At 40.4% G+C, this 25,758-nt stretch overlaps 1 protein-coding gene across 3 annotated transcripts in view; it reads right to left on the minus strand.

Annotated features, from left to right (window-relative positions):
• The window catches only part of LOC146329712 (uncharacterized), a 60,446-nt gene extending 38,229 nt beyond the window's left edge, over positions 1-22,217 (minus strand). For all 3 annotated transcript variants that reach the window (XM_084714980.1, XM_084714979.1, XM_084714981.1), the window contains exons 1-3: positions 21,529-22,217; positions 7,184-7,235; positions 4,150-4,247 (exon numbers count right to left, since the gene is read on the minus strand). In XM_084714980.1, coding sequence (XP_084571106.1) covers positions 4,150-4,247; positions 7,184-7,235; positions 21,529-21,622 — 244 coding nt within the window. In that variant the 5' untranslated portion in view covers positions 21,623-22,217. The remainder of the gene's footprint in view (positions 1-4,149; positions 4,248-7,183; positions 7,236-21,528) is intronic.
• Between the last annotated feature and the right edge of the window lie 3,541 nt (positions 22,218-25,758).

The raw sequence follows: 25,758 nt of genomic DNA on the forward strand, positions 1-25,758 counted from the left end.
CGGAGCATATGAAGAAACGTAATGGAAAAAGACTTTCAGACAGCCTCAAAGAGCTTTGAGAAGTGGAGGACATCACCCAGACTGTGCAGGGAAGGAGATACACGAACTTGACTTGTTTGAAGACAGCAGGAGAACTCAGTATTTCTTGATGTAATGGACAATTCAGAAGGTTCTTGAGGAGGACTGCTGAAGAGTCAGAAGCCAATTTCCTTTCTAGTGGTCACTGGCTTGTTCATCCTGAAATTCTGAGAGCTAAATTGTTGAAATATTGTGATTCATATGTCCTGTATGGATTTTAGGAACAGGGTTTTATTTGGGAGACAGTGGCAGACATGATATACTTCTCAGATTAAAGGTACAATTCACCTCAAAATGAAAAACACATATTTTTCCTCTTACCTGTAGTGCTGTTTATCTTTCTAGATTGTTTTGGTGTGAGCTGCAGAGTTTTGGAGATATCAGGTGTAGAGATGTCAGTCTTCTCTCCAGTATGCTGGTACTACATGGCACTTGGCTTGTTGTTTTTAAAGCATCAAAGAATACATTTGAAAACCTCAAAAGCAATGTCTCTAACCAGAAATCAAGACCCAGTTACTCATGATAATCCACATACTGTGTTGGCACCATTTAATTAAATCAAGAGTCACTTTTCAATAAAATTAAACATCAAATGTGAAAATACAGGCGTACTCATCTGAGTAAATATCAGTTCAAAATTAGAAGCAAGGCTCTGAATTACTGGAGATTAATGGCTAAATGGAAGCACAAGAGAAAGGGTGAAAATTAGGTAGAAAGTAAACTCACGCAAGCTGGAGTGTTTGCAGTAGGGCTGCAAAATTAACTGCAATGTTAGAGAAATTGCATTATAGCCAAGTGCAATAACCAAATTGCAGACTGAGAGCCAAATCGCAATTTTTTGAAAAAGGAAAAAAATAATAAAGTAGTGTAGTGCTGCAGGGATGCTGTGACATACAAATGTTGTTCTCCAGATATAAGGAAACATGTCCCCAAATACTGCATCATCACATTTTCAACTGTTTTTTTTTTTTAAGTCAAAATGATGCAAAAATTACCATTCCCACCAACTGTGTTACATACTGCAATTTCAGTCAAAATAGTTGTGCATATCATACCATATCGTGCAGCCCTAGTTTGCAGGTTAACTAACTAGCTAGCTCCTCCAGGTCATCCAGACAGATGCTACAATGGTCACTAGTGGACAAAGTTTGCAAAAAAAAATAGTGATGTGAATTATTCAAATTCAGTTGCTATTGATTTCGCACAGGATGTAAACATTAATGGTGTCCTCCTCAGCTGAGCTGTAACCTCCTGTCCATGAGTATGCATGCTTCCCTCAAGTCACGATTTCTGGAAAGAGACATTGCTGTTGAGTTTTGCAAATCTATTTTTTGCCGCTTTGAGCACCAAATCCCGAGTGCCATCTAGTTCAGTTGTATTCAAGAGAAGGTAGACATCTCTACAGCTGATATCTCCAAAACTCTGCAACTCAAACTATCTAGATGGATAAAGAACACAACAGGCCAGAAGAAAAAATATACATTTTTGATACTGGTGTAAACTGACCAGGTCACAGAACAGTGGACCTACTTTTTTTTTTTTTTATAAAACAATTAAGTTCTCACAGAATGCTGATAATCATGACCAAATGGGTTTGTCTGACTTTGGAAAAACCCTGACTGTGTTGCCAGGAGTACTCTGGCAAAGTTGTTGAATACTTGGCATTTGCTTCCTTTTCTGTTTGGGCTTTTTTTTTTTTTTTTTTGGAAAGGATATGAAGCCCAGAAGCCCAGACTTGCAGGATGTCCAGGTCAGTGACCTTAAGTTGGCATCTTGTACAAGAACATTTTGCGGATGCTTGTGAAGAAGTCTGGATGAGGATCAGAACTTCAAAGTCGTAAGAGACGGATCCTCTTGCCCAGTCTGCATGAGGGATGAATCTTAAACCTGCAATAACAGATTTCTTTCCCATTTGGGGGCAGTGGAAACCAGCTGTTAACATAATGACATATGTTTAAGATGATATGGCAAGGTTGCTTATTTACACATCCAGCAGACACAGAGCAACATAATCATTCATTCTGAGTCGTGTTTCTGGCTGCATGATGTGAGTCCAAAGCTGCATCTCCATCACAGGGACTTTCCCCAGGAACCAGAAACCTTTAGAGGAACTCAGTATGTTTCCACTGTTGGCACCGGGGTCTAAATTAAGTTCCTGGGACATTATTCTACTCTCCCAAAAGTCCCTGCTCAGGGGTTGCACTCACTAAAAGCATGCAGGAACTTTGGGAGGTGGGCTTGCAGCATTTTACTTCAGCCACCATTTTCAAAAATCTGAAGCGACAAACCAGTTTGTTTTTCATTCGGTGTTTCGACACATCAGCATGGACTTACAAAGGAAAGCACACAACAGGTGGACTGACGAGGTCTTATTGTGCATTTATGCTCAGGATGAATTCCAGCAGGAATTTCCTGTTTGTTGGTTTATTTAGCGTCATTGTTGCTATATAGTCACATGCAAAAATTATGTTGAAAAATAGCTGCCGCTTTTTCAAACATCAGCAGAGAATCTTTGAGGGTCTTTAGACCACAGTGGGCAACAACGGGCTAAAGGACCCTTTTACAACATAGTTCCCTGAAAAGTAGCTCCTGGAATTAAAAGTTCTAGATACTTTACATGGAAATGCGGCTCAATACTGACTCATGTTATAGTTCTGTTTCGGTCTCCATCACCTCCTTAGGGAAGTATCTGGCTCTTTAGCTGCTAAATTCTTCACCAGCTAGCAGGGATGCACCAGAATCTGAATCCATTATTCGGGAAAGCACAAATAATGCAATGAAAACTGATATTTTTTTTATCTGAAGTTGCTCATTGTCGTTTGGATTAGATGTTTTGGGTTGGTGAGATTTCCTGAGCACAGCAAAACAATGAGGAAAGAAAGGAAATACAGGCAGGGTTGCTGCAGATGCAGCCACCACCGAACACTTCTAGTGAGTCATAAGTGATGATTGAAAAGGATTATGTTTATATGAGTCTATGCAATGTTTTCTTCAGGAAAATGTTGCAGATTATACCTTTAAACAATCACTGATGTAATGCACCGAAATAAAGCATATTTTAGAGTTTCAATTTCCAGTGCAAAATGAATTTATAAAACTTTTTTTTTCCACTTTATGATTTTTAAATATCCCTCAGTTAAATGGGAGGTGGTGGTGGGCTTCAGACAGTTCAACTTAGTTTAGCTAAAAATTAAAAAAGAGAGAGAGAGATGAAAAGTACAGGAAGAGGATGTGGAAATATGTTTGCTAATTAATAATATACCAATTTTAAGTCCTTCTGATGCTTTGTAAGCACAACAATTGCATTAATAGGTTATAAAATGAAACATTTGCCTGATTTAACGTGACTTCCACTGTAAACCAAGCCCACCTCTGGTCTTCTGTCATACATATACAGAGACATATAATTTTGTTGATTGAACATATACAGACAAAATAATAATGTCTGTGCACCTCTGCCGGCTAGCGTGCTCACTAGCTAGTAGCTAACTTTGTCTGTCTGCTGGATTTATCAGAAGGTAACATCGGAGGAATAATTTACGGTTTCCTGCAAACTCCACAAAGGAAATCAGTTTAGGAGGTGGGACCACCTGGTAAGGCTGCCTGCCAGTTGTATACCTCTATTTCCAGACATGCTGGGCACAACTGACTGGGAGTTTAGAGACAGTAGGCCTACATCCTGGAGGGATTATATCTCCCATCTGCCCTGAGATTTCTTCTTCTTCCTTTTGGAGTGTGCCAGTATATGAGATGGAGATATTTGCTGCTCGGCTTCCACTTGGCTCTCAGTCCTGCAGCCATGAAACCTTCCTCTTCTATTCACTATTGTTTGCTGTGCACACAGATCTGTCATGTCTCATAAACACTGTACACTACTTTTATTGCGCTCCCAACAAGCCCTAGTTTTATTACATAAGATGGGATTATTGGTCACACAGGGAAAGCCGGAAACATGTATTTGTTTTCCTGTTTTTTGTGGTTGCTTCCTTGCCAGCCTTGTGTGTTTTGTGCATGTTTAATGGTGAGTTTTAAGGACACTTGTACTCTGAGAACATCTGCGTGTATTTTTACCTTTGTGGTCTTTAATATCCACTGCTGCCTGGGCCTCCAACAGCAGAGAGATCAGCTCCTTGTTACCACTCAGAGCAGCATGGTGCAGCGGCGACAACCTTCACACAGACACAGATTATGTATAAAAATACACATATTCAAAGATGTAGTGTAAAACCAGAGCACAACTTTGCTGAAATAATCTTCAGCGTAGAGCAGCTCCGCCCCTCAGCTCTGTGTGAGAGACAGGAGGGGGCAAATGACCTACTTCCATTAATAAGCAATCTCTCTACCCCCGAGCCGAGCGTGCACACAGCACGGCACTGTTTGTGTGTGTGTGTGTGTGTGTGTGTGTGTGTGTGTGTTTGTCTGTGTGTGTGTGTCTAATGGATCCCTGGTGAATATAAGGGCCGGGCCCTGGAGTCAAATCAACGAATCATCAGTCATTACACAAGGAGCTGAGTCCAATTATCTGATTCCAATCAACATAATAAAAAGATCTGCGTTATCTGATGGAGCCAAATGGAACACAATCGCAAACCAAGCATGTGCACACATAAAAAGCTTAACCAATCATGAGTCTAAATATAGCCAAAATCCATAGTTGTACACTCAAACTTGATAAGGGAACATTTCTGAGCAAATTAAGAGCTGAGAAATGTTGGCTTTCCTTTAAGGTAATTACACTCTTTAGATTTGAGCTCTTCAGTTGGCTGCATGATTCAAAGATAGATCTAAGCTGAGGGTAACAGTGTGTAAAATGATATGGTTTGATTAAATATTGATCCCAGATGTAGATATTTTCCTTTTTTTCTCTGACAGTTGGAAGATCAAAACTTGTGTCCATTACAGATTAAAGTCTAAGAGGCTTGCAGGAGTTTTGACGTCACCTCATCAAGGTGAAATGTTAAACCACTGGAGGTCAGCAAAAACAATATTTTCAGGAGGTGTTAACTTACTCTCAAAGTTGATATCATACATCGAAAAGACTTACAAGACTTGTATGTCTCATGCTATCACTTATGTGTGCTGTTTATAAATAAAGTGCATGGCAACTGATGTTTATGGGATAGAACAGGGGGGCATTTCTGCTTTATTATGATGATAGTGAGCAGCTGGAGAGAGAGACAGGAAAGATGGGTAGGAAAGAGAGAGAGAGAGGATGACACATCGCAAAATGAACGATGCAAAATGTTCGTTGGATTTTATTAAATATTCAAACATGCTTCAGTTATAAGTATGTATGTTTATAGAGGACAGGGCCATGGCCGCTGTGCCAACTTCGTCTCATACCCCTCAAAAAATTACATGCCCTGAGGCCACAGTGGCCTTGATGCCCTGCCCTCACTGCCCTGGCTGATTTCACCTTTTTCTACTCTACCTCTTTCTTGTCAATACATTTTTTAGACACCAGTATCTTTTGTTGTCTCTGAATTCTTATTGGGCAACCTTAAGTGAAACTTGTTGCAAATAACCAGCAGTGGGTTCGATTTCTGGCTTGTTATCAACCACTGGAGAACCAGGCCTATTTCAAATAAAATCATCCTTATCCATATTATTATTCATTATTTCTGTGGGCTTAAAATCATTGTTTTATTTGTTGGCTTCACCGCCCTGGCATTTGACCTTCGTACCCTAAAAAAAATTGAAAACCCTAAAGGCCAAGTGGCCTTGCCCTTACAATAATGTAAGGTATGTTTATGTCTCATGTATGTGACACTGTACATGTGTCCTGTAAGGTTTTTATGCAACACTTGCAAGATTTTGGTTTCACTAACGGCTGCCCAACTCATATAAGTTTAAGATTACACATATCTACTGAGATTATTATATGTGAATTAACTGTCATAGATAGAACTCATGAGTTCCTAAATTATATAAGTTTCATATTACATAAATTTACTTAAGACCTTGTGTCAGGTTTGATTGTCATATATATTGCCAATCCAATCAAATTGTCGTGTTTATACTCATACCATAAATCCAAGTGTAATTGTACCTTTGCTCTTTGGTTGATCTCATTCCCTTTGTTAGATCATCTAAGTCTGTAAACAGCCTTAAAAAACTTCTCAAAACTAATTTTTACCGACTTGCCTTACCTGCAACAGGGCTATAATTTATTTTTCTGTACATTTCTCTACATAGATGTCAACAGATCAACTATTAGCTAGAAACGTCAATGGGTCTATTTTTTAACTTATTTTACTTTTACTTTTACTTTTACTTTCCCTTCTAACGATAAGTTAGTTAGGCTGCTCTTTGAAAAAAAGTGCCCCTTTCCTTTAAAACTTTCTGTAAGAATCAGAATTCCCTCTTTCCAGGACCTCTGAAATTAGCTTGAGTATTTCTTTCTAGTACTCTCCATTTCTGTCGCTATCTCGCTGAGGAGGGCGAGGTGCGAACATGCATTAAGAATACAGCGAAGCGACTCTCTCCTTTGTCACACGCAGCTGTAAAGTTTCCCAGGTGGAAACTTAAAGGGCTTAAACATGCTGCCAGAAACAAATGGAAAAGGAAATTTGTCTCAAATCCGGAGAAATATGGGAGAATTGGGACTGCAGGAAGAAACTGGGAGGGGGCAAAGAAAAACACCAGCTTCCCATGAAAATCACGAAGGTTTGCGTGTATGGTTTCCTGATACATGGTAAATATAAGCCAGGATATCCGTCTCTTTGGTTGCTAAACACTCCATCGTGTTCACCGGCTAGTTGTTGCTGTGCCTGTCTGGTATCTGGTGCTGATCAGGCCGTGCACAGCAGGTTTTCAGTCCTATTTCATTCAAAGCAGCTGCTTGCTGTTGCCTAAAATCACACTATGACAGTGGTGGGAGCGTCCTGAAACAATATTTGCAGACTGGACTCTGACTTCCAACCACTGCCCTAAATACCATGTTGACCCCCCAAAAAACTTTGTGATTTCACTCTGTAGCTGCAGTGCAATGTATTGAATAAGACTGTTTTTGGTGAAAGACGAGGAAAAAAAGAAGCAAGGAAAAAACAAAAGATGAGGGATGTGGAACAATGGCATGGCACATGAATTAGCTGTGGTCCCTCACCCATCTGCATCCTGGATGTTGACGTTCACCCGCTTTGCTGCTCCGAGGAGCTCTGAAACACACAGAAAAGAAAAGAGACACAGACAATGAGCGAGAGCGAAGAAAAGGGAGAAACAAACTCATTAGAAAACACTCCAAATTTAAATCTATTCAGAATCCAGTGATTAATGTATTCTCTCCTTGTAATATTTCATTCCCCGCAGGTAGAGTTGACAGCTACTGTACACTTTTGTACCTGTGAGCGCTCGAAAACAACTAACAGTTTCCCCACTCCGACAACAACGGCAGCAAAGGTCAAAGAGAAGTGACAAGGTAAGGAAGACAAAGGGAAGTCAATCTCATCAGGAACCTATAAAAGTTCAATCTGTACTTCTTCAACCATATAAATTTGAGATATTCAAATGCAAAATTATAGAGCCTGAAGCTGTTTTCAAGCTGTTTTGAACTTGAGACAAAGTCATTGTCCAAATTTGGCTTTTCATGCATGTGGCACACAACAGGATAGGTAAAGCATGCAGGAAGAGGAGGACTCGTCATCTGTTATGATGATTGATGTTTTTGCGTTGATTTCAACACTTCATTAAGGCTGACCTCTAAAAAGTTGGTGATTTGTGTCACCATCGGCCGGCCTGCCTTTTGTCAGTCAAATCACTGCACTTTTGTATTTCAGCTGCGTCACTGTACACAGAGCACTGCAGGAGCAACAGCGTGGCAGGCTGCAAACTTTACAAACTGAGACTCAGCTCGGCAGTAGAGACGCTACGTGGTGCACCGAACTATGAGCGGCGTGCACACTTTTACCGTCTCTGACTGTGTGGAAATCTTGTAGGCAATAAATAAAAGCAGGAAAAGATTATGAGGCAGCCACACACCGTGCAGCATCATCATCATGCCCACTCGCTACAGACAATGACCTGCTCAATTCACACACGGGCTCACGCAGAATTTATATGAGGGAGCTGGCAGGGTAGAGTCTGTTTAATGTACACTCCAACTCATTCAGACGTGTTTCTCACATACAGATCCTCCTCCTGACTACAGACATTGAGGGTTGCAGTGCATGTATTATATGAAAAATGTACAATTTGCATGTGTCTGAATCGATAATAATAAAAATATTGGTTTGTTTCACCCCAGTGTTAAAACATTAGTAATGTAAACAAACCTATTACAGCATCTAAAAACATGAATAACTTTGATGTCAAGAAATTTAAGAGAGATGTCAGGTTCTGATGTTCTGACTTTACATTTTAATGCTAGCATTTTGTTTACATTGGAATTTCAGATACACGTAATCAAATACTTTAAGCAATTAAAGGGACAATTCATGTTTTTTGAAGTGAGGCTATATGAGATAATTATGTTAAGGATAATGAACAGTGAACAGTGAGCAGGTCATTGTTGTGACATAAACCCTGACAGGATGATGCATGTTTATTTCACAATAATAATCTGCTCATTATCCTGCTTATTACATGGTTACTTACCAAAAAAAATTGTATATTTGGCACACATTTAGGTGACACTAAAATATTAATTTTAAAATGATTTTAGGGCTTTATTTCACAATACTGACCTGCTGACTGTACATTATCCTGTTTGTTACATGGTTATGTACCCAAAACATTAATTTCGAAATGATTTTACTGATTTTTACAATGATTTTATTGTTCCTCCAGGGTCTATTATCAGAACTGTGTCCATAGCAACGTTTGTTCATAACAACGGTTTGTTATACACAGACCTTAGACACTGTAATTGACCAATCAGAAATGCCATGTTATAAACATAGTTAAATTAGGGCAGACACCTTCTGGATATGCTCTTGTCTGACCAGATTCTCACCGGCCAGACAGTCACTGGTGTAACTTTAATAAGGAGAGAAGCGCGTCTTAATCCGTTATGGTCAGGGGCGGGACATATGCAGACCTGAAGGTAATACACTGACTACGGATAAGCACCTCACACACGCCCCACTTTAAAACATCCGAACTATCCCTTTAACATTTAAGTATCATTAATATTGCAGCTGTTAAAGGATGGGACTAAATCAGCACTAGGCTTGGGGAGTATTAAGGTATTATGATATACCAGGGTATTTAGAAATCCAGAAGGTATGATTTTCAATACCGTCACTGGGAATAAATTTATTGTGCCAAATGTTTTTTTTTTTCATCGATGGAAAATACAAATAGAAAATGAAATGAAATGAATTTATTACAATGGGAAACTTAGCCAACAGAAGAATTATTTGGAGGTAGAAAAGAAATAATTGGCTGCTCTGTAGCCAAAGTCTTCACCCTAATAATTAAATATGACTAGATGTGAAATAATTCAAATATTGGCACATACAACTGTATTTTGAGATTATGTCTTCCAACTACAAAAGCAGTTTATTAGCCACATGATACATCTGTAAATCATCTCCATTCAGCCAAACGATGTGCTGGTATCCATGGCAACAAGTGTTGTTGGTTTTTTTCACAATAAACTATGGAATAAAGGTGCTTACTTCTTATATATTCTTTTATTCTAATTATTTAAAGCTGTCAAGACTTGTCTAAGGCGGCTAACTGCATATTAGACACAGCGCATTGTAAGCTAGACAACATCACATATGCTATAATGACTTCTGTCACCAGCTTTTTATTTTTTCACATACATACCGTCATTTACTGGAAGATATGAAAAAAATAGATACTGCCAAAGCCTAATCATTATTATATTTTTTTATTGTTACTGTTATTATATTATAATTTATCAGGTGATTATCAAAAAGCAATGTGTAAATAATGGCAAATAAATGTAGCAGAGTATAAAACGCAATACTGAACTCCAGAATGTAATGGACATTTCGCTGTTAACCACTTGCTACACCAGCACTCCTGCTGCCTCTCCAAACTGAGGGCGTGCTGATCACCATTTACTGTAGATAATACACTGACTGTGGATAAGAATGACATACAACTCCTCTTCACAAGAATCCAAACCACCCCTTTAATAAATTTCAGTAGAGGAAGGGTTATTTTGCCCTGCAGCAGTTAAAATAAATACACTTAAGGGAATAGCTCAACCTTTTGGGAAATATCTTCATTTGCTTTCTCTCTGAGATTTGGAGGAAATATTGACTCTCATGTCTGTACGGTTTGCAGTGTGTGTGTGTGTGTGTGTGTGTGTGTGTGTGTGTGTGTGTGTGTGTGTGTGTGTGTGCACTATGATATCCTTGATCTTTAACAGGAGCATCAGAAAAGATGGAGACACCGGACAAGAGGAAGGACCACACGTAGATGCAAAAACGCACAAAAACCAACGCACACACACACACGCACACACACACGCACACACACACACACACACACTGAAAAGGACGGCCTGTTTGTCTCTCTGCCTTTACTTTTTTTTTTTTTTTTTTTTTTTTTGGTCAAACCCTCATAATCCACAGGCCGTAATCTGTAGCTGCTCCGTAATCTGGGGAAAAGCTTCTCCCTCTCCCTCTCTGCAGCTCTATCTGCACTTCATCCCTTCATCCTGCTCTCACACTCTAATTTTCCCTGTAATTTGCTAAAGAGCGCGTGCTGATTGGTAGTTCTGCTGTTTCTGTTTACACTCTGCAGCTGACATCATTCTCCTGCATGTGCGTGTGTGTTTGTGTGTTTGTTTAGCACGTGCAGGTTCCCCCACTGATCTATCTTGGATTAAAAAGAAGAACTGTCCCTTCCCCCAGCTCCTGGCAGATGAATCAATGAGTACAGATATCTGTGTCACCGTCAGACTATCAGAGAGCCACATGACCCCCAAACCACAAACTTATGAGGGGGGGCACGATATCGAACACACCCACAATTATTCTACTATGTTTTTCTCAATAGATTATCCTTCTTTTACTACACAAAGTCTGGATCACTGCATTATTTAATAATGCTCCCTGTCTGACCCAAAACCATGATGTATATTTAATCAAAAACTCCAGTGCAGCTGACTACAACGGGGTATCACTCTGCCCTCAAATAATTCATCCTTTCTTTTGCTTTGGGAGCCACAGTGACCGCTCTCAAAACAGATTTTCATCTTCAAACTGGCACAGATTCCATTCATAACTCTCTCTGCCTAATTGTATCAGCTGCTTAAATTAATTTCAGATTTATTTATTTTCCCTCTTTGACATGAACTGTTTGTTTAAAGGTATTACCATAATGTGTCTCTGATGGTGTCCTTGGACTAGGGTTCATATTTTTTATGATAATTTTAAGCATAACACTGCAACCGAGCCCCGGTTACCATAGTAACCCTCTCAATGTGCCATTCTCACAGACTGTCAATCACTTGGCTGGGATTTACTATGGTACTATTCTGCAGTATCTCCCCCAATTTGCGGCTATTTTAGAGGTTATTTGACATGAAATTGCGTCGTTCACGTTTAATTTGAAACTCTTCAGTCCTAATAGAGAGAGCAGAACCAACAGCGGTTGTAGAGCAGATTCCCCAAAAACCTCAGCAGAGGTGAAGTGGAGGGCTTCTCAAGGGTTCTCATTACCAGACGTGTTCTGAAGTCCAGTTTCCGTCACCTCTGACTCCGCCTGTCATCATACATTTAGAGTTTCAGTGTAACATGTCGCCTAAAACAAATGCCATCGCTGACACGACTTTTCTCTCTCTGTTTTCAGACGATTGCACACATATGTTACAGTGAGTGGACTCAGGGTCACAGTATGCTAATAGGACAAAATGACAAGTTAACAAGAGTACGTGATGAGAGTGTCGCCATAATCTGAAGAGCAATATGCTGATATTATATAATATCATAATACATTATATTTAGAAATGCTTTATTCTTAGTAATTATTATTATGTGTTCTGGAAAATTGCTTCTTTAATAATTACTGCAAATGTTAATGTTAGTGGTGGAATATAACAGCGTACATTTACTCAAATACTGTACTTAATTATAAATATTAGGTACTTAGACTTAGGCTAGTTCTAATCTTTCCATTGTGTGCTACTTCACATTTCTACTCCACTACATCTCAGCTGTAAATATTGTACTTTTTACTCCACTAAAACTATCTGACAGCTTTAGTCACCGGTTAGCTCCCCAAATTATTAGATTGTTGCGCACAAAATATATAGAAATGTACAAGTAGAGCTGAAATGATGGTGTCGATTGATAGAACATTTATTAGCAACTATTCTGAAAAACATTTTGCCCAGCTTCATAAATTTACCTGGGATTATTTTAATTATTTTATGTATTTTTAATAATTCTGAGAGATTCAGACTAAGCATCATGAAGATGTCACTTTGGTGATTGTGACAGCATTTCCCACTATTTTCAGAATTTTTACAAACCAATTAATCAACCAGTTAATTAAGAAAATAATAAGCACATTAATCCTTAATGAACATAATCACATAGTCGCAGTCTTATATGAAATGGTTCAAAACGAGCTCCACCTCAACCAACTACAGCAGGAAAATGCTTTTACTTTAATGCATGAGCCATAACAGTCTACATATATATATATATAATATATACAGTGTATTAAGTATAATACCTGCAGTATAACAGTCACAGGGGCCATTTCTCTGCACTGAGTATTATTAAAGTGAGGTACTTTTCTGAAGCATCTGAATACATCGCTGCTTAATGTTTTTGAGGCACTCGTTTGCTTTTAAGGCCAGTAGTTCTGCGTTAATTAGTCCGAGACGCAAGAAGCTTTCTGACTGAGTCAAGACAATGAGAACAAAACTGAGAGCGGAAGCGCTGCTGGGTCTTTCTGTTGGTCACAATACAGGTGCTCTTTCGTGCTGATTCTTCAGGTGAAGGGCTCGCTGCATGGGTCAAACAGTTTAAGTAAAAAATCAAAAATGCAGGTCTCCTTCAAAAAGTCTCCAAGGCCCACCGTAAGGTTTGGATAGAATTGAAATGCCTTTATTTTACATGCAAAAAGCATGAACAATCTTCATCAGGGTCAGTGAGGACTCCTGTCCACCTCACAGTGTGCCTTGGAGAGTTTCTGAAGGAGACTTGCATTTCTGATTTTTTACTGAGACTGTGTGATCCATGTAATGAGCCCTTCACCTGAAGAAAAACTGTTAATGTGTAATGTTTCCTTTTTTTTATTTTTTTTTATGGTAAACCTCATGAAATGTTACTGGCTTCTGGAAATTTAATATGCATTGCTCAGTGCTTTTACACAGACTCTAACACAGTAGTGACTGACAAGAGTCCCACTACAAGTGCCAAAGATTATTCTGTACTTTTCTGTAAATAATGAAGTTTTAGGAAAGACTCTACGGAGTCCTCTCCGGAAAATTAATGTGTTCTGGCAACGCAGTGGCAGTCTAGTATTCATAACAGCTACAGCTTCAAAGAAAAAGCAAATGCACAAAATGTTTAACAACAGTCAGAAGTATATATACATACATTATCTTGGTGATGGCAGTACTTTTATTAGACTCTGGCATTATTTTATAGTCCTTAACTTATTTCTCATTGCTCTTAATTGTTTTTGTGCGCTACATGGAATATCAGTCAAACATGTTGGGTTGTTTTTCTTTCATTTTTACGAATCGTGTTTTTTATTGTGTTCGGAGGGGAATATCAGTCAAACTTGTTTTGGTTTATTTATGTTCAAGAATGGTGTTTATCTGTTTTTGCAAATTAACTCCTCATATGTAACAGAGGACAAGAGAAGGACAATGCACCTTTGGCATCTTGTTAGTTTAACCCTTCATCTGCGGCTGCCCTTTGTTTTCATCAAACACATTGTGAAAAATGCTGATTAACTGATCCCTGATAGTCTTTTTGTGATTTTGGGTTGCTCTGACTTTTCTTTTACTCTTCTGTCTGCGTTACAGTGAGCCCTCATGTTTTGGTATGATCATAACAAATGAAGCTCAGCGTCAAGTTCGATCAAGAAGACCATCTTATACCTCATTCATTCACGACCGTCTTTCTCTCCCTGCTCTCTTTGCCCACTATTCTCAATCAGCTATCCGTGGGCGTTAACCAACCAGATTTAGCCATAGTCTCCGTCAGCCAATCGTGTCGTTGTGCCAGAACTTTAAATCTGTTCTCCTCTCCGCCGCTTTCAGCTCTCATTTCTGACATGGTCACGACCCTCCTCCACCCCGTTCTCCTCCAGTTCTTCTAATCCAGAGCCCAGGCTGAGCTCATCGGAAGTCCAGTCCTCATCTCATCCAGATCATCAGCCATCCCTTCACCACCACCAGTGTCTAGACTCCACTGGGGGTTTCTTTACTGGTCTTTCTTCACTGGTCACTACCCCCTTTATTTTGATGATGTCACAATGGAGTCTAACCGCCAAAGACTTTTTGCATTTCTTTCTAAATCGTGCACATGTCAGTCAGTCTCTCCTGACTGAAACAGGGTTATCCTGAGAGAGAGAGGAAATCTGTCTCCCCTTGAAGAAATTCAGTATACTCCAGTGCCAACTCCATGTTTATTAAGATCTGGGAGCCCTTTATTGATCATACTGGGAGTGAGAGGTGTCATACTGGGACCTAATTACATTGGACTGTACTGCACTGTGCTGTATTGTATTATATTGCGCTTTGATCCGCCAGCTTTTAATTTTTCCTGGCCTTCTTTGACCTCACTCTGTCTCAGTAACATGGACTCTACTTCTGACCCTCAATACACTCGTGGACAGGATTGATGTTTATATATATGGGCACCTTTTCTGTGAGCTGGCAGTTTGTTTTATTTTCCTCTGCTTTGTCGATTCTGTCTATTTTTGTTCTCTGTGTTGTGGAAAAAGAAAATGTTGTGGATATAATATCTTTTAAAGTTTTAAAGTGTACGTTTAAAGTTGGAGGACAGTGTTTTGAGGAAGTGATCAACTTTTCATGAGCAACATGTTATAAAAATACTCCCACTACAGTGTGCTACATCAGCATATTTTACCGCATTATTTCTGCTGGTTTACTGCTGATCTAACACAGTACTGTTGAGCTTAGACACAGTTGTTTACTTGATGAAGTGACAACAGCAGACCTTTGTAACCCAGTACATTATGTGAACCACAGCCTACTCACTGTGCCAAAAAAACCGGTCAGTGTTGTTGCACTTCCTTGATGGTTGATAGGGGCCGATGCTTTGTATAAATTACTTAGTGCCCATTTCACTTTCTTTATACAACATAAAAGAGATACAATTATGATAAGGATGTTCTCCTATCTCTAAGATAAAGAGCTTTATTGCAACTGAGCCACAGATAAGGAAACCATTACCAAATGGCTCAGACATATGCTTTGCTTTGTGAAAGCAGGCTCTAGCTTTTAATGTCATCTATTCATCTAAGTTTGCCAGAGTATCAACATCTCTCTGTCTGAAACTTTTAAAAAAATTAACTTAAAAAAAAATCAGCCGCAGACAGTGAGTCCGCTGAATGCAGCAAGACTGTATTCGTAAAGGATAAGTCTGGTGATTTTCTGTATTTTTCTGATTGTCAACAAATCCCAAAAGAGAAAGAAGAAAAACAGTGAATTGACTCTTCTAACAAGTAGCAAAAGCCTGGTGTAACTTTCTCACAGTCCCAGTATAGTTCAAGCCTTTCTAACAAGCTTATTAAATAAGCTAAAATTAAATTACTCACACCAGGGGTTCTCAAAGTTTTGATGACTGACTGCCAATTTAGGGAGCTAGCATATGATTGAGGGTTGCACAGGAAAACCCATGAGCTTTGGTCTCATAATGGCATTTAACATTAAGCTCCTTGAGCACCTAATGCACCTGTTTCCTGATAAAGCAGATCATTTTATCTGTCCCCCGAGGTCCAGCAAAGTAAGAGCTGATCCGTTTTTCCCAAAACGTCCTTTTCTCCTCAACAATACAGTGTTTTTCACTGGGGGCTTTTCTACCTCACTTCCACATTAAACTGTTGAGTTGTCCACCGAAATCACTAATTTTAGCTAACAGCACCAGCAGTGACAGAACGTATTTCCCACGACACTCATAAGATGCCACTGGTTACCAGGCAACCGTCGGCTTTCTACAAGTTGTCATTCCTGACGAGTCAAGTTGTTCTTAGATAAAACAGATTCTTTTTTATCACGAATATGGGTTTGCTGTGAGAGAAATAAACTTAGATTTAAGAGATCCTGTTGACACAAGGAAGTACAATTTTAGACAGAGCAGATTTTGTTACTTAGAGAAAATGGGAGATTCAAAAATAAAAGTTGAAAAATAACAATTTGCTGTTTTACGAGGTGTTATATGCTGGACTATATCTTAGCCGGGAGCAATTTTGAGGCAAAGAGACACTCCAAGAAATAGTCTAGACCACCATAAAACAGAACATTGTTATTAGAGATGTTCCGATACAATTCCTGATTCCGATACCTGAACTTTGCACATCGTCTGATACCATGTACCGATTTTTAAAATAGCCGTAGGGGTATGATACGATTGCTATCATGGCCTGGCTCAGATTTAAAAAATATAGTACAGTTGATTAGTGAGCTTTAGAGGTGTTAGTAGGTGGATGGAGAGAGCAAGGTTAGCTGTTTCCCCCTGTTTCTAGACAGACATGAGAGGGGTTTTTTGTTTGCTGAGCAAAAAAAGAGAATAAGCATATTTCCCAAAATGTCCAATTCAAGGATGTCACAAGAACATCAAGACACTTGACTGTACCAAAATTGTGAAAACGTGATCTTATTCATTTTTCTGTATACCAGGGATGCAATTCTTCTGGACCTGACAGAGACAACATATACGCCTACATGTCTCGTAGGTGTCTGTTATCAGTTGTAGTCAGCCGTTAAATGTCAAAGGAAGAAGAAGAAGAAGAAGAAGAAGAAGAAGAAGAAGAAGAAAAAGAACGCCCAAAAGAAGAGAAACACGTTGAAAAAAACGTACAAAAAACAGTAGGCAAACAGTGCCTTCATGTTAATGTTATATTAACAACGAGGCTTAGGCGGTATAAAGGTATTACGGTATACCAGGGTGTTAAAAAAGCCCCGACTTTATGATTTTCTGTACCATCATAAATGCAAACCCTCCTCTCTCTCTGTTAAACTGATAGGGAGATGCTGTATTGTAGTGTCCAGCTTACGCCAGCACCACCACTGAGCAGACAAACATTGCCTCTGCCCCTGTTTTGGATTATGTTGGATTCGGTACTGATAATAAAGGTAAGCAAACAAACACTGCAGACTACTGACTGGTCAGAGTAGCATTTCGTGGTTAGCGTGTAGCTTTAGCGAGCATTACAGAGGGCGAGGGACAGACTAATTACTCTCTGTGGTGACAGCGTTGAATGTGCATGAGTGGAGGGAAGCAGTGCAGTTGTCTTTCTGGCAGAATATGCCACTGACGGCGCTGTAGATTTACAGTTCAGGTCTGAATTTGTCAGTGAAGACCGAAGCGGAGCTCCTGCATGTGTTGGTTCCCAGCTGAGGGAATTGTGCCACCATGACGATCAGCTCCGCCTATGTTGTGGGAGTATTAAGTACAGTGTTACAAAGTTTTGCACAAAACAGTGTATCCAAATTTTTTATCCTTATCCTGAAATACATGGTATCATTTTTGTTCAAAACTGCTTGCATCACTGTGTACCCAACTATGTTCTGCATTGCTCATAGCAGTAAGCTACCATCCTGACTCTGACTCCTTAAATCAAGACTTGTGAAACCTCACTGGTATTGGTATTGAATCTGATTTAATTATTTGAAGAAGCTCTACTGTCCCACAGTGACCAAGCAGGACTGTGAAGTGAAATGGTCCTCCATGTTCCTGCCACCACTTCAAGTCCTTTAATCCCCGACCGTACATCAAATTGTGACCTTTTTACAGAGCAAACAACCGTTACAGCAACGCCCTCCCACCCACGCCCTCATTAGCATACAGTTAATAATACAAACACAGTCAGGCACATGACTAACACCTCATGTGTTAAGTGTGTTTCTGTGCATGCTTCCCTGTAACTGTGTGCGTTAGAGGTGTGTGTGTGTGTGTGACGGCAGTGATTCTCCAGCAGAGAAACCTGGCTTCCTGTTCAATTATTCACACATAAACCTGGATTCACACAGTGACACACACACACACACCCTCCATAACTCACCCCTTAACCTCTCTCCACCACTTTCTCTCTGTCTCTTTTCCTCCCTGCATTCATATCTCCACGTTTTCCTCCTTCTGTCCTGCACTCTCACACTTTTTCCTCTCCCATTCTCCTCCTCAGCCTCGCCCCCCTCACCCTCTGCCCACCTCCCCCTTTCTCTTTGTCAGTGTGCAGTGGACTGAGCACTCAGAGCTGATCTGTTCTGGCATTTGAGGAGAAGCATTTTTCTTTTCCATGGCACTGCTGGAATGTTCAGAGACAAACACACATGAGGAGAGGAGAGGAGAGGAGAGGAGAGGAGAGGAGAGGAGAGGAGAGGAGAGGAGAGGAGGGATGAGAAAGAAAGAGGAGCAGATAGGAGGAAATAAGGGAGAGGAAACTGTGGGTATGTACGGGTATTGAGAGCCAGTACAAAATTGATTCAGATTCCTGACTGGTCAGTACCGAAATATTGATAAGCCCCTGGGCAAATGGTGCTGCTATCTGCAGTCATTTACATTCATTTAGAGCTGCAACAATTAATCAATTAATAATTTATTAATGATTATTAAATTAAAGTCATAATTCTCTGATTCCAGCTTCTCTGGTTTCCTTATTCCTCTATGGCAGTAAACCGAATGTCTTTGAGTTTTATAGATTTATAGATCAAACAATATCCATTATTCAAGAAAATAATCAACAGATTAACCAATGATGAAGATAATCATTAGTCGCAGCCCTAAGCCTGGGGCTAGAATTTAGTCACTTGTATCGGTGACAGCAAATTATGTGTAAGAGATTTTACACTGGACTCCAAAAGCTAGCTAACGTTAGCGACATGGAGCGGACGATGGGCTTGTGGCTGGGCTTCACTTATTAACATACTGTAAAAAAAAAAGCACAACTTTATAACTCGTACAAAAAAACATAACTTAATGACGCTCCTCCTTGACTTGGGTGAAACTGGATCATATTTTATGGAGAACTTCAACAAGTTTCTGCTAACTCCCACCACCCAACAGAGACTGACAGGAAATATAGTACTGATGTCATTTACAGAGTTTCCTGATGGACAGAGAGCTTTACTTGTTGCTAAAGTAGCTAACGGCTAATGTATAGTGTATGCAAAAATGGCACCCACTCAGTCCAATGAGAGTTGCTCGACTGGCGCATAAGCTGAAAAAGTTTTCTAGCTTTCAGGTTTACTGCCTGGTTATGCGGCCTGAATATGCACAGTAGTATTTGCCAACTTGCCCCGCCCACAAGTTCCAGCTCGACTCATAGACTCCTGCTCCGAGGCAAGTTTTACAAATATAAAAACTCTTTCAATCAAAAATTCATAATAGAAAGTGTCATAACTGACCTTGTCTGTAATTCGAGGTGTTACGTCAACAGTTTTACAGATGTCTTGTTTACAGTGGTGGCTTATGGGTGAAAATGTTTTTTTGGCTGGTGGGGAATTATCGCTTAAATATTTTGAGTGGCCACTGGAAAGAATTGGCAGCAGGGCTGAGCAGCAAAGTCCTGCCCAGCTAGGGTCAGGGTGCTAGTCTCAGTGTGTTGACTGGAAGGTCCAGCTGCGTGGCTGGGCAGGGGGAGGGGGGTAGCATTAATGCTCATTCAGCGCTCTTGGCTACTATAAACTAAAGTTCCTCCCAGCTGCCTGTTTTTACAGGAAATGTGTTTCTGAATCTGAATCTGAATCTGATATTGGCGGTCACACAGTTATGTTAGCACTGCTAGCACCAGCAGCCCGCTCTCCTCGTAGGTTAACTTCCAGATGCTTGAAGGTAGATACACATTGCTCTAGTTGAGTTGTTAAAAATGGCAGTATTTTCTGACACAGCCTAGAAACGTATTTTGATTCTCTAGATTAAAAAAACTGCCAAAAAGCCACGCTGGTTTTATGAAATGTTATGTGTCCCTCTTTGCTGATTACAACATCCAGACCTCCTGAGCGTTAGCACGGGGGGAGGGGCCGTCACCTAGTGGCAGGCAGCCGCATGACATCTTAGACCAAACAGTTAAATGGCATTAAACATTAATGAAATATCATAAATAGTTAACCTAATGCTGACTAGTGAGGGTAGCAGCATTTAATTGTTCAGTTGACTAATCACACACATTCCTAATGCTTGGTAGCCAATAGCTAGCATAACATAAACCACTAACTGCTTGGTAGCCAAAGTTTGAACTCAATAGACAACCAGAGAATTTTGTTGTGCTTATCATTAATATTTTCAACTATAAGGAGACGACCAAAGCCTTCACTCTAGTTACCAGTTACCCCAATTAAAAGACTGTTGAATCTTTTCAAATCTTTTCATGTCATGTCTTTATTGCATATCTGTCCATATGCATATCTTCATCAATATTTATATGGACAGTAGTATAAATAAGAGTATCAGCATTGATTTAGATAAAAATCCTAATGTTGCCCATCCATAAGTATGGGAGAAAAGATCGAAGAGGAAAGGCACTGACAGGAGGAGGAGAAGAGGAGGCAGAAAGAGGAGAGAGAGAGAGATTCAGAGTAGAGAAATGGAGGGGAGCCTGGTGATGAAATGGTAGAGGAGGAGAGCAGTTTTCAAGGCTGTAATTGAAATCTAATTATCACCTCAAGTCCCAGCTGACTCCACGTCAAGCACCCGCACACATGCACATCATTTGAGCGCCACATATGTGCATGCATGCAAATGTCTGCACGTGTACACTTACAATGATCATCACATTATTACCACTAACATCTGGCGTCTTCACACACCAATAATCCCCCTGTCCCGAGAGCAGTGTAGGACCTTCGTGTACTTTCACCTCTCTCGCTCTCACACACACACACACTACTACACACACATACACACGCACACACACACACACACACACACACACACACACACACACACACACACACATTTTTGTGCACCCATGCAGACACATGCACACAGGAAATGATCAGTGATGGGAAATGGGTGACAAGCATTTCTTAATTTCTAATTACATTCTGATGAGTGTTCTCACACATGTGCAACGTCATCACTATCACACACCCAACGTCACAGCACACACACACACACACACACACACACACACACACATCAATACACACACATGCACAGAGAGAGTGCACCATTTAGGCTAAATGGCATCACATCAGATTTGGCCTGCACTGTCCTGACCTGGTAATGACGGGTAGTGGTGTGTGTGTGTGTGTGTGTGTGTGTGTGTGTGTGTGTGTGTGTGTGTGTGTGTGTGACAGGAGGATGAGATGGAGAAGATACTGACTGGCTTTCCCTGGCCGAGGTCTCTGTAGAAGCCGCTGAGCTGTCAGCAAGTCCTCGGTCTTGACGGCCTGGAGCAGCTCCTGGTCCTTCCCCATGTCCCCTCCTCCGTCCCGCCTCGGTCCGCTCGGTCCCGCCGCTCTCTGCCTCTGAGCGCCCCTCTCTCCTCCGTTAATCCGCTGCTACATCCTGCCGCCGCTCCGGGCCTCCCTCTGGAGCTGAGGCGCGGAGGGATGGATGCTGCCGGGAGTGGGATGCTCCAAATCGGCCAGGAGTCCAGCGCAAGTCCCGCTCTGCCTCCACGACCCGCCACAGACCGACCACCGACCGACCGACCGCCCGGACCTCGCTCCGCGCTCTGTCGGGATGCTCTCCGGCCGCGCAGGAACACTCGCGACAGATTCCACTGATTCTCTCCGCGTGACGATTTTACCGGGTCTACGTGCGTGCCGTGCGTGAAATCGGTGGAGCTCGAGCGCCCTCCTGAATGCTGGGTCAAATCCGCACCGCTCAAATCTCACGAGCCCTCAAACCGCAGCAGCGCGGGTCGCTGACGTTTAACGTGTCGCTGCTGCCGCGCGGTGCTGCTGCTGGCTGGACCAGCTCGCGCCAGCTCCAGCGCGCATACACACACAGTGACACACATACACACACACACACACACACACACACACACACACACACACACACACACACACACACACGCACGCACTCACGGTCACATATGGCATTACATAAACACGAGCTACTAGTGCGCGCGCTCCACTCCAGTGGTTGTAATCCCAATATGCGTGTTTGCGCGCGTGCGGGCGGACAAGTCAACAGAGGTCGTTTGACACCGTGATGGAGCTTACTGTGCCTGTCGCGTGCAGGAGGTGCACTCAGCGCGCGGGACAGCGGGAGGCAGAGTCCGGGATCGCGCGGACCCATGAGACACTCACTGTGGATGTAACTGAATCTGAAAAAATGATTTACACTTTCATTCATTCATATCTTGCTCTGTATCTATGGAGGGCCGTGACTGCCAAAATAAAAAATAAAGAAGTAAATAAATTACTCAATAAATTAACTAATATGCCAGTAAACGCACCAAAATGCATAAAAATAAATGAAGGCATCAATTGATTTTCAATATAAATGCTGTTCCTGCTAGCTATTGCCAGTACACCTTGGATATGTCAGAGAGTGAGGAAGGAAGTTTTCATAGGATGATGAAGATATGAATGAGTGAATGAAAGCATGAAGGTAACAACTCCCATGATCCCAGCTGCCTCACAAGGTCATCAAACATCTTCTGTCATTGTTTTAATGTGAGATGCTTAGTGGCAGAATTTACGTATTGTTTGTTTAATTTGCTTCTGTATTTACTTGTATTAATTCATTTAATTGACATTTGTATGTATTTCTGCTTCATTTTGCAAATGAGGGGAAATGCAAGAAGAAAATACAGAAATAAATATTTTCGGGGAACTAAAAAAAGAGGGAGAAATGCAAAGGGAAATAATAAAAAATACATGAATTGATTTATTTACAATCTCACAATCTTACAGTTTCATTTAGTACTTTTATCCAAAGTGATGTAGTATATCCTAATCAAAAATAAAAAAAATACATAAAAAGGACAGTAAATGGGACAGTGAATAATTAGTGGATTTTTGGTGTATTTACATAACAGGATTTTAATCCATTTACTTATTTTTAATTTTGGTATTTACGTTCCTCCATATATCTTGCACTGTAGCTTAATTTTTCTTCTCCTTTTTAATTTTGTTTCATTCAATTTATTTTATTTCTTTTTAAATCTCTTTTTATATTATTTTGTTATCTTTTCTTAATGACTCTTATGTCTTGTGTAAAGCACTTTTTAATTGCTTTATTGTTGAAAGATGTTATGCTTTGCCTCAATATGTGTCACAGCGTTGATGGTTTTACGTCAACATGTTTAAGGTTAATGAGACAGAGACAATTTGAGGGCAGGAAAAGTGTGTGTATGTGTGTGTGCGTGTCCCTCGTGCAGAGCTAATTTAGACTAAAGGGGCCACTGCCAGTCAGATTTAGAACAGGAAATGGAACACGCGACAGAAGACTGGTACTTAATACAAAAAAAACAAAAACACACAAAGCCTGTCTGATCGGAAAGGTAGATCATTGTTCAGTTAAGAGTCAGCTTCATACAGGGCCGGGTTAACCCACTAACAGGACCCAGGGCCCTAAAATGAGCTGTGGGCCCCTATTCAAGCCCCCTGACATCAGTTTAGTTTAGTTACAATTAAACAGAAAATTAAATTGAGAATATGCGCAATTGTCTCCAACCATACATTTTTTGAAGGTTTTGTGTATGTCTCCCCCATCTGTCCTGCTCAGTAGTCTGATCTGTACATGTCACTTGTCACTTTCCTGTCATGGGGTGAAAACAACTGCTGTGCAGCTGGGCCAGTCAATACATGCATCACGAGTCTGTGGTGAACATTTCATCACAGGTTGGCTGATGTTACTGAGTTGAAGCTGATTGTGCCTGTAGATAGAAATGAATCACAAAGGACTCTGGCGATGGTGCAACTAACGTTTTTACTTTGAAAAAATGCGGCCCTACCATAAAACACTCGGAACAGAGTTTGGTTTAACCTGCCCACTTGAAAAATGGCCAGGAGGAGAGGGCATTTTAAAGTTAATAATTCACTTTAATTGAAATGGCCTAACTTCTAATAATGAACCTTGTGAACGACATAAAGGTACATAGGAAGTGGGGATAAAACTGACCTGTTTTCTCCTTCCATCAACTTGTAGTAAAAGGTCATGTAATAAGCACAAACTGGACTAGTGTCCCACAATGGTGCGAAAATTAAAAGAAAAAGAAATGTTGATTTCTTGCGCACTGATTCAACCTCAATTCTAAAAGTTGGGACGTTGTGCAAAACTTAAAAAGAACGCAATGATCTGCAAATCCTTTCTGACTTGTACTTGACTGACTGCGGCACAAACACATATTTAAAAAAAAAAAAAAAAGTTTCATTCTGAATTTTGTGCCTGTAACATCTTCCACAAAAAGCCTAGACAGGGATATGTGTGCCACTGTATTACATCACCCTTTTTTTTCACAGCACACAGTAAAGTTTTGGGACTGAATCACTGAAATCTTGAAAGTGAAATTCTTGATCGATGTACGACTTCAGCTGCTCAACAGTCCAAGGTCTCTGTTGTTGCATTTTTCTCTGCAGGCAGGCGTCTAGTACCCGAACCCTTTTACCATGAAGCTACACTGTTCTAACATGTGCAGAATGTGTATTGGCATTGTCTTACTAAAATAAGTCAGGACCTCCCCCTGACAAAAAACATTGTCTGGATGGCAGCATATGTTGCTCTAAAACCTGTATGCTTTCTTAGTCTTGTGTTGCCCCTGTCCAAACTTCTTTAGAAAGTGTTGCTGATACTGATACTGAACAGTATGAACATTAAATATATACTGTCTTTGTATTCAAACAAGTCAAAAAGGATTTACAAATCATTGCAATCTGTTTTGTTTACTTACATTTTACACAGCATCATGACTTTTTTGGAATCCGGGTTGTACAAAAACGAGTTTTCTGATGCTATTGCACAGATCTTTATTCACCTAAAATTCAACGTGAATCCTTTTTTATTGATTGCTAACCTTATCATTGTAAATTAATGATTTAAAAAAGTAAAGTGAGGAGCGTGAGCTCTTTTCAGTCTCTGAAGTGAAGTTCTGATGCCACGAAAATTTGAGAACCACTGCTTTAAACAATTGGTACGCAGAATGACATTGGTTCTTTTTTGGTTCATATTACAACAAGACTAAGACAACAGCTATGCTAGCAGCTCTGTGAGGCTTTGAGCTAACATGCTAACATGGTGACAGTGATAATGTTAACATGCTGATGTTTGGCAAACATAACATTTACCAAGGTCACCATCTCAGTTTAGCATTTGATAATTAGCACTAAACACATAGTACAGTATTGTACAGGTATTGTCAAGAAATCACCAAAGTTACATCAATTCATCCGTGGGGGACATGAATATCTGGACCAAATTACATGTCAATTTAACAATTTTATTCCAGTCTGGACAAAAGTCATGGACCAATAGACTGTCAGCAAGGCTAAAAATAAAAAGACAATGAATGTAATTACCTCAGAGTCAGGGTCTTTGGGGATCTGTGAGAGCCTGGGGCCCTGAGGCAGTTGCTGATTTTGCCTGGTCAGATCAGCCT

The sequence above is a fragment of the Lutjanus erythropterus genome, chromosome 3 (assembly GCF_056507025.1).
Source record: "Lutjanus erythropterus isolate fLutEry1 chromosome 3, fLutEry1.hap2, whole genome shotgun sequence".
In the NCBI taxonomy this organism is placed as follows: Eukaryota; Metazoa; Chordata; class Actinopteri; order Lutjaniformes; family Lutjanidae; genus Lutjanus; species Lutjanus erythropterus.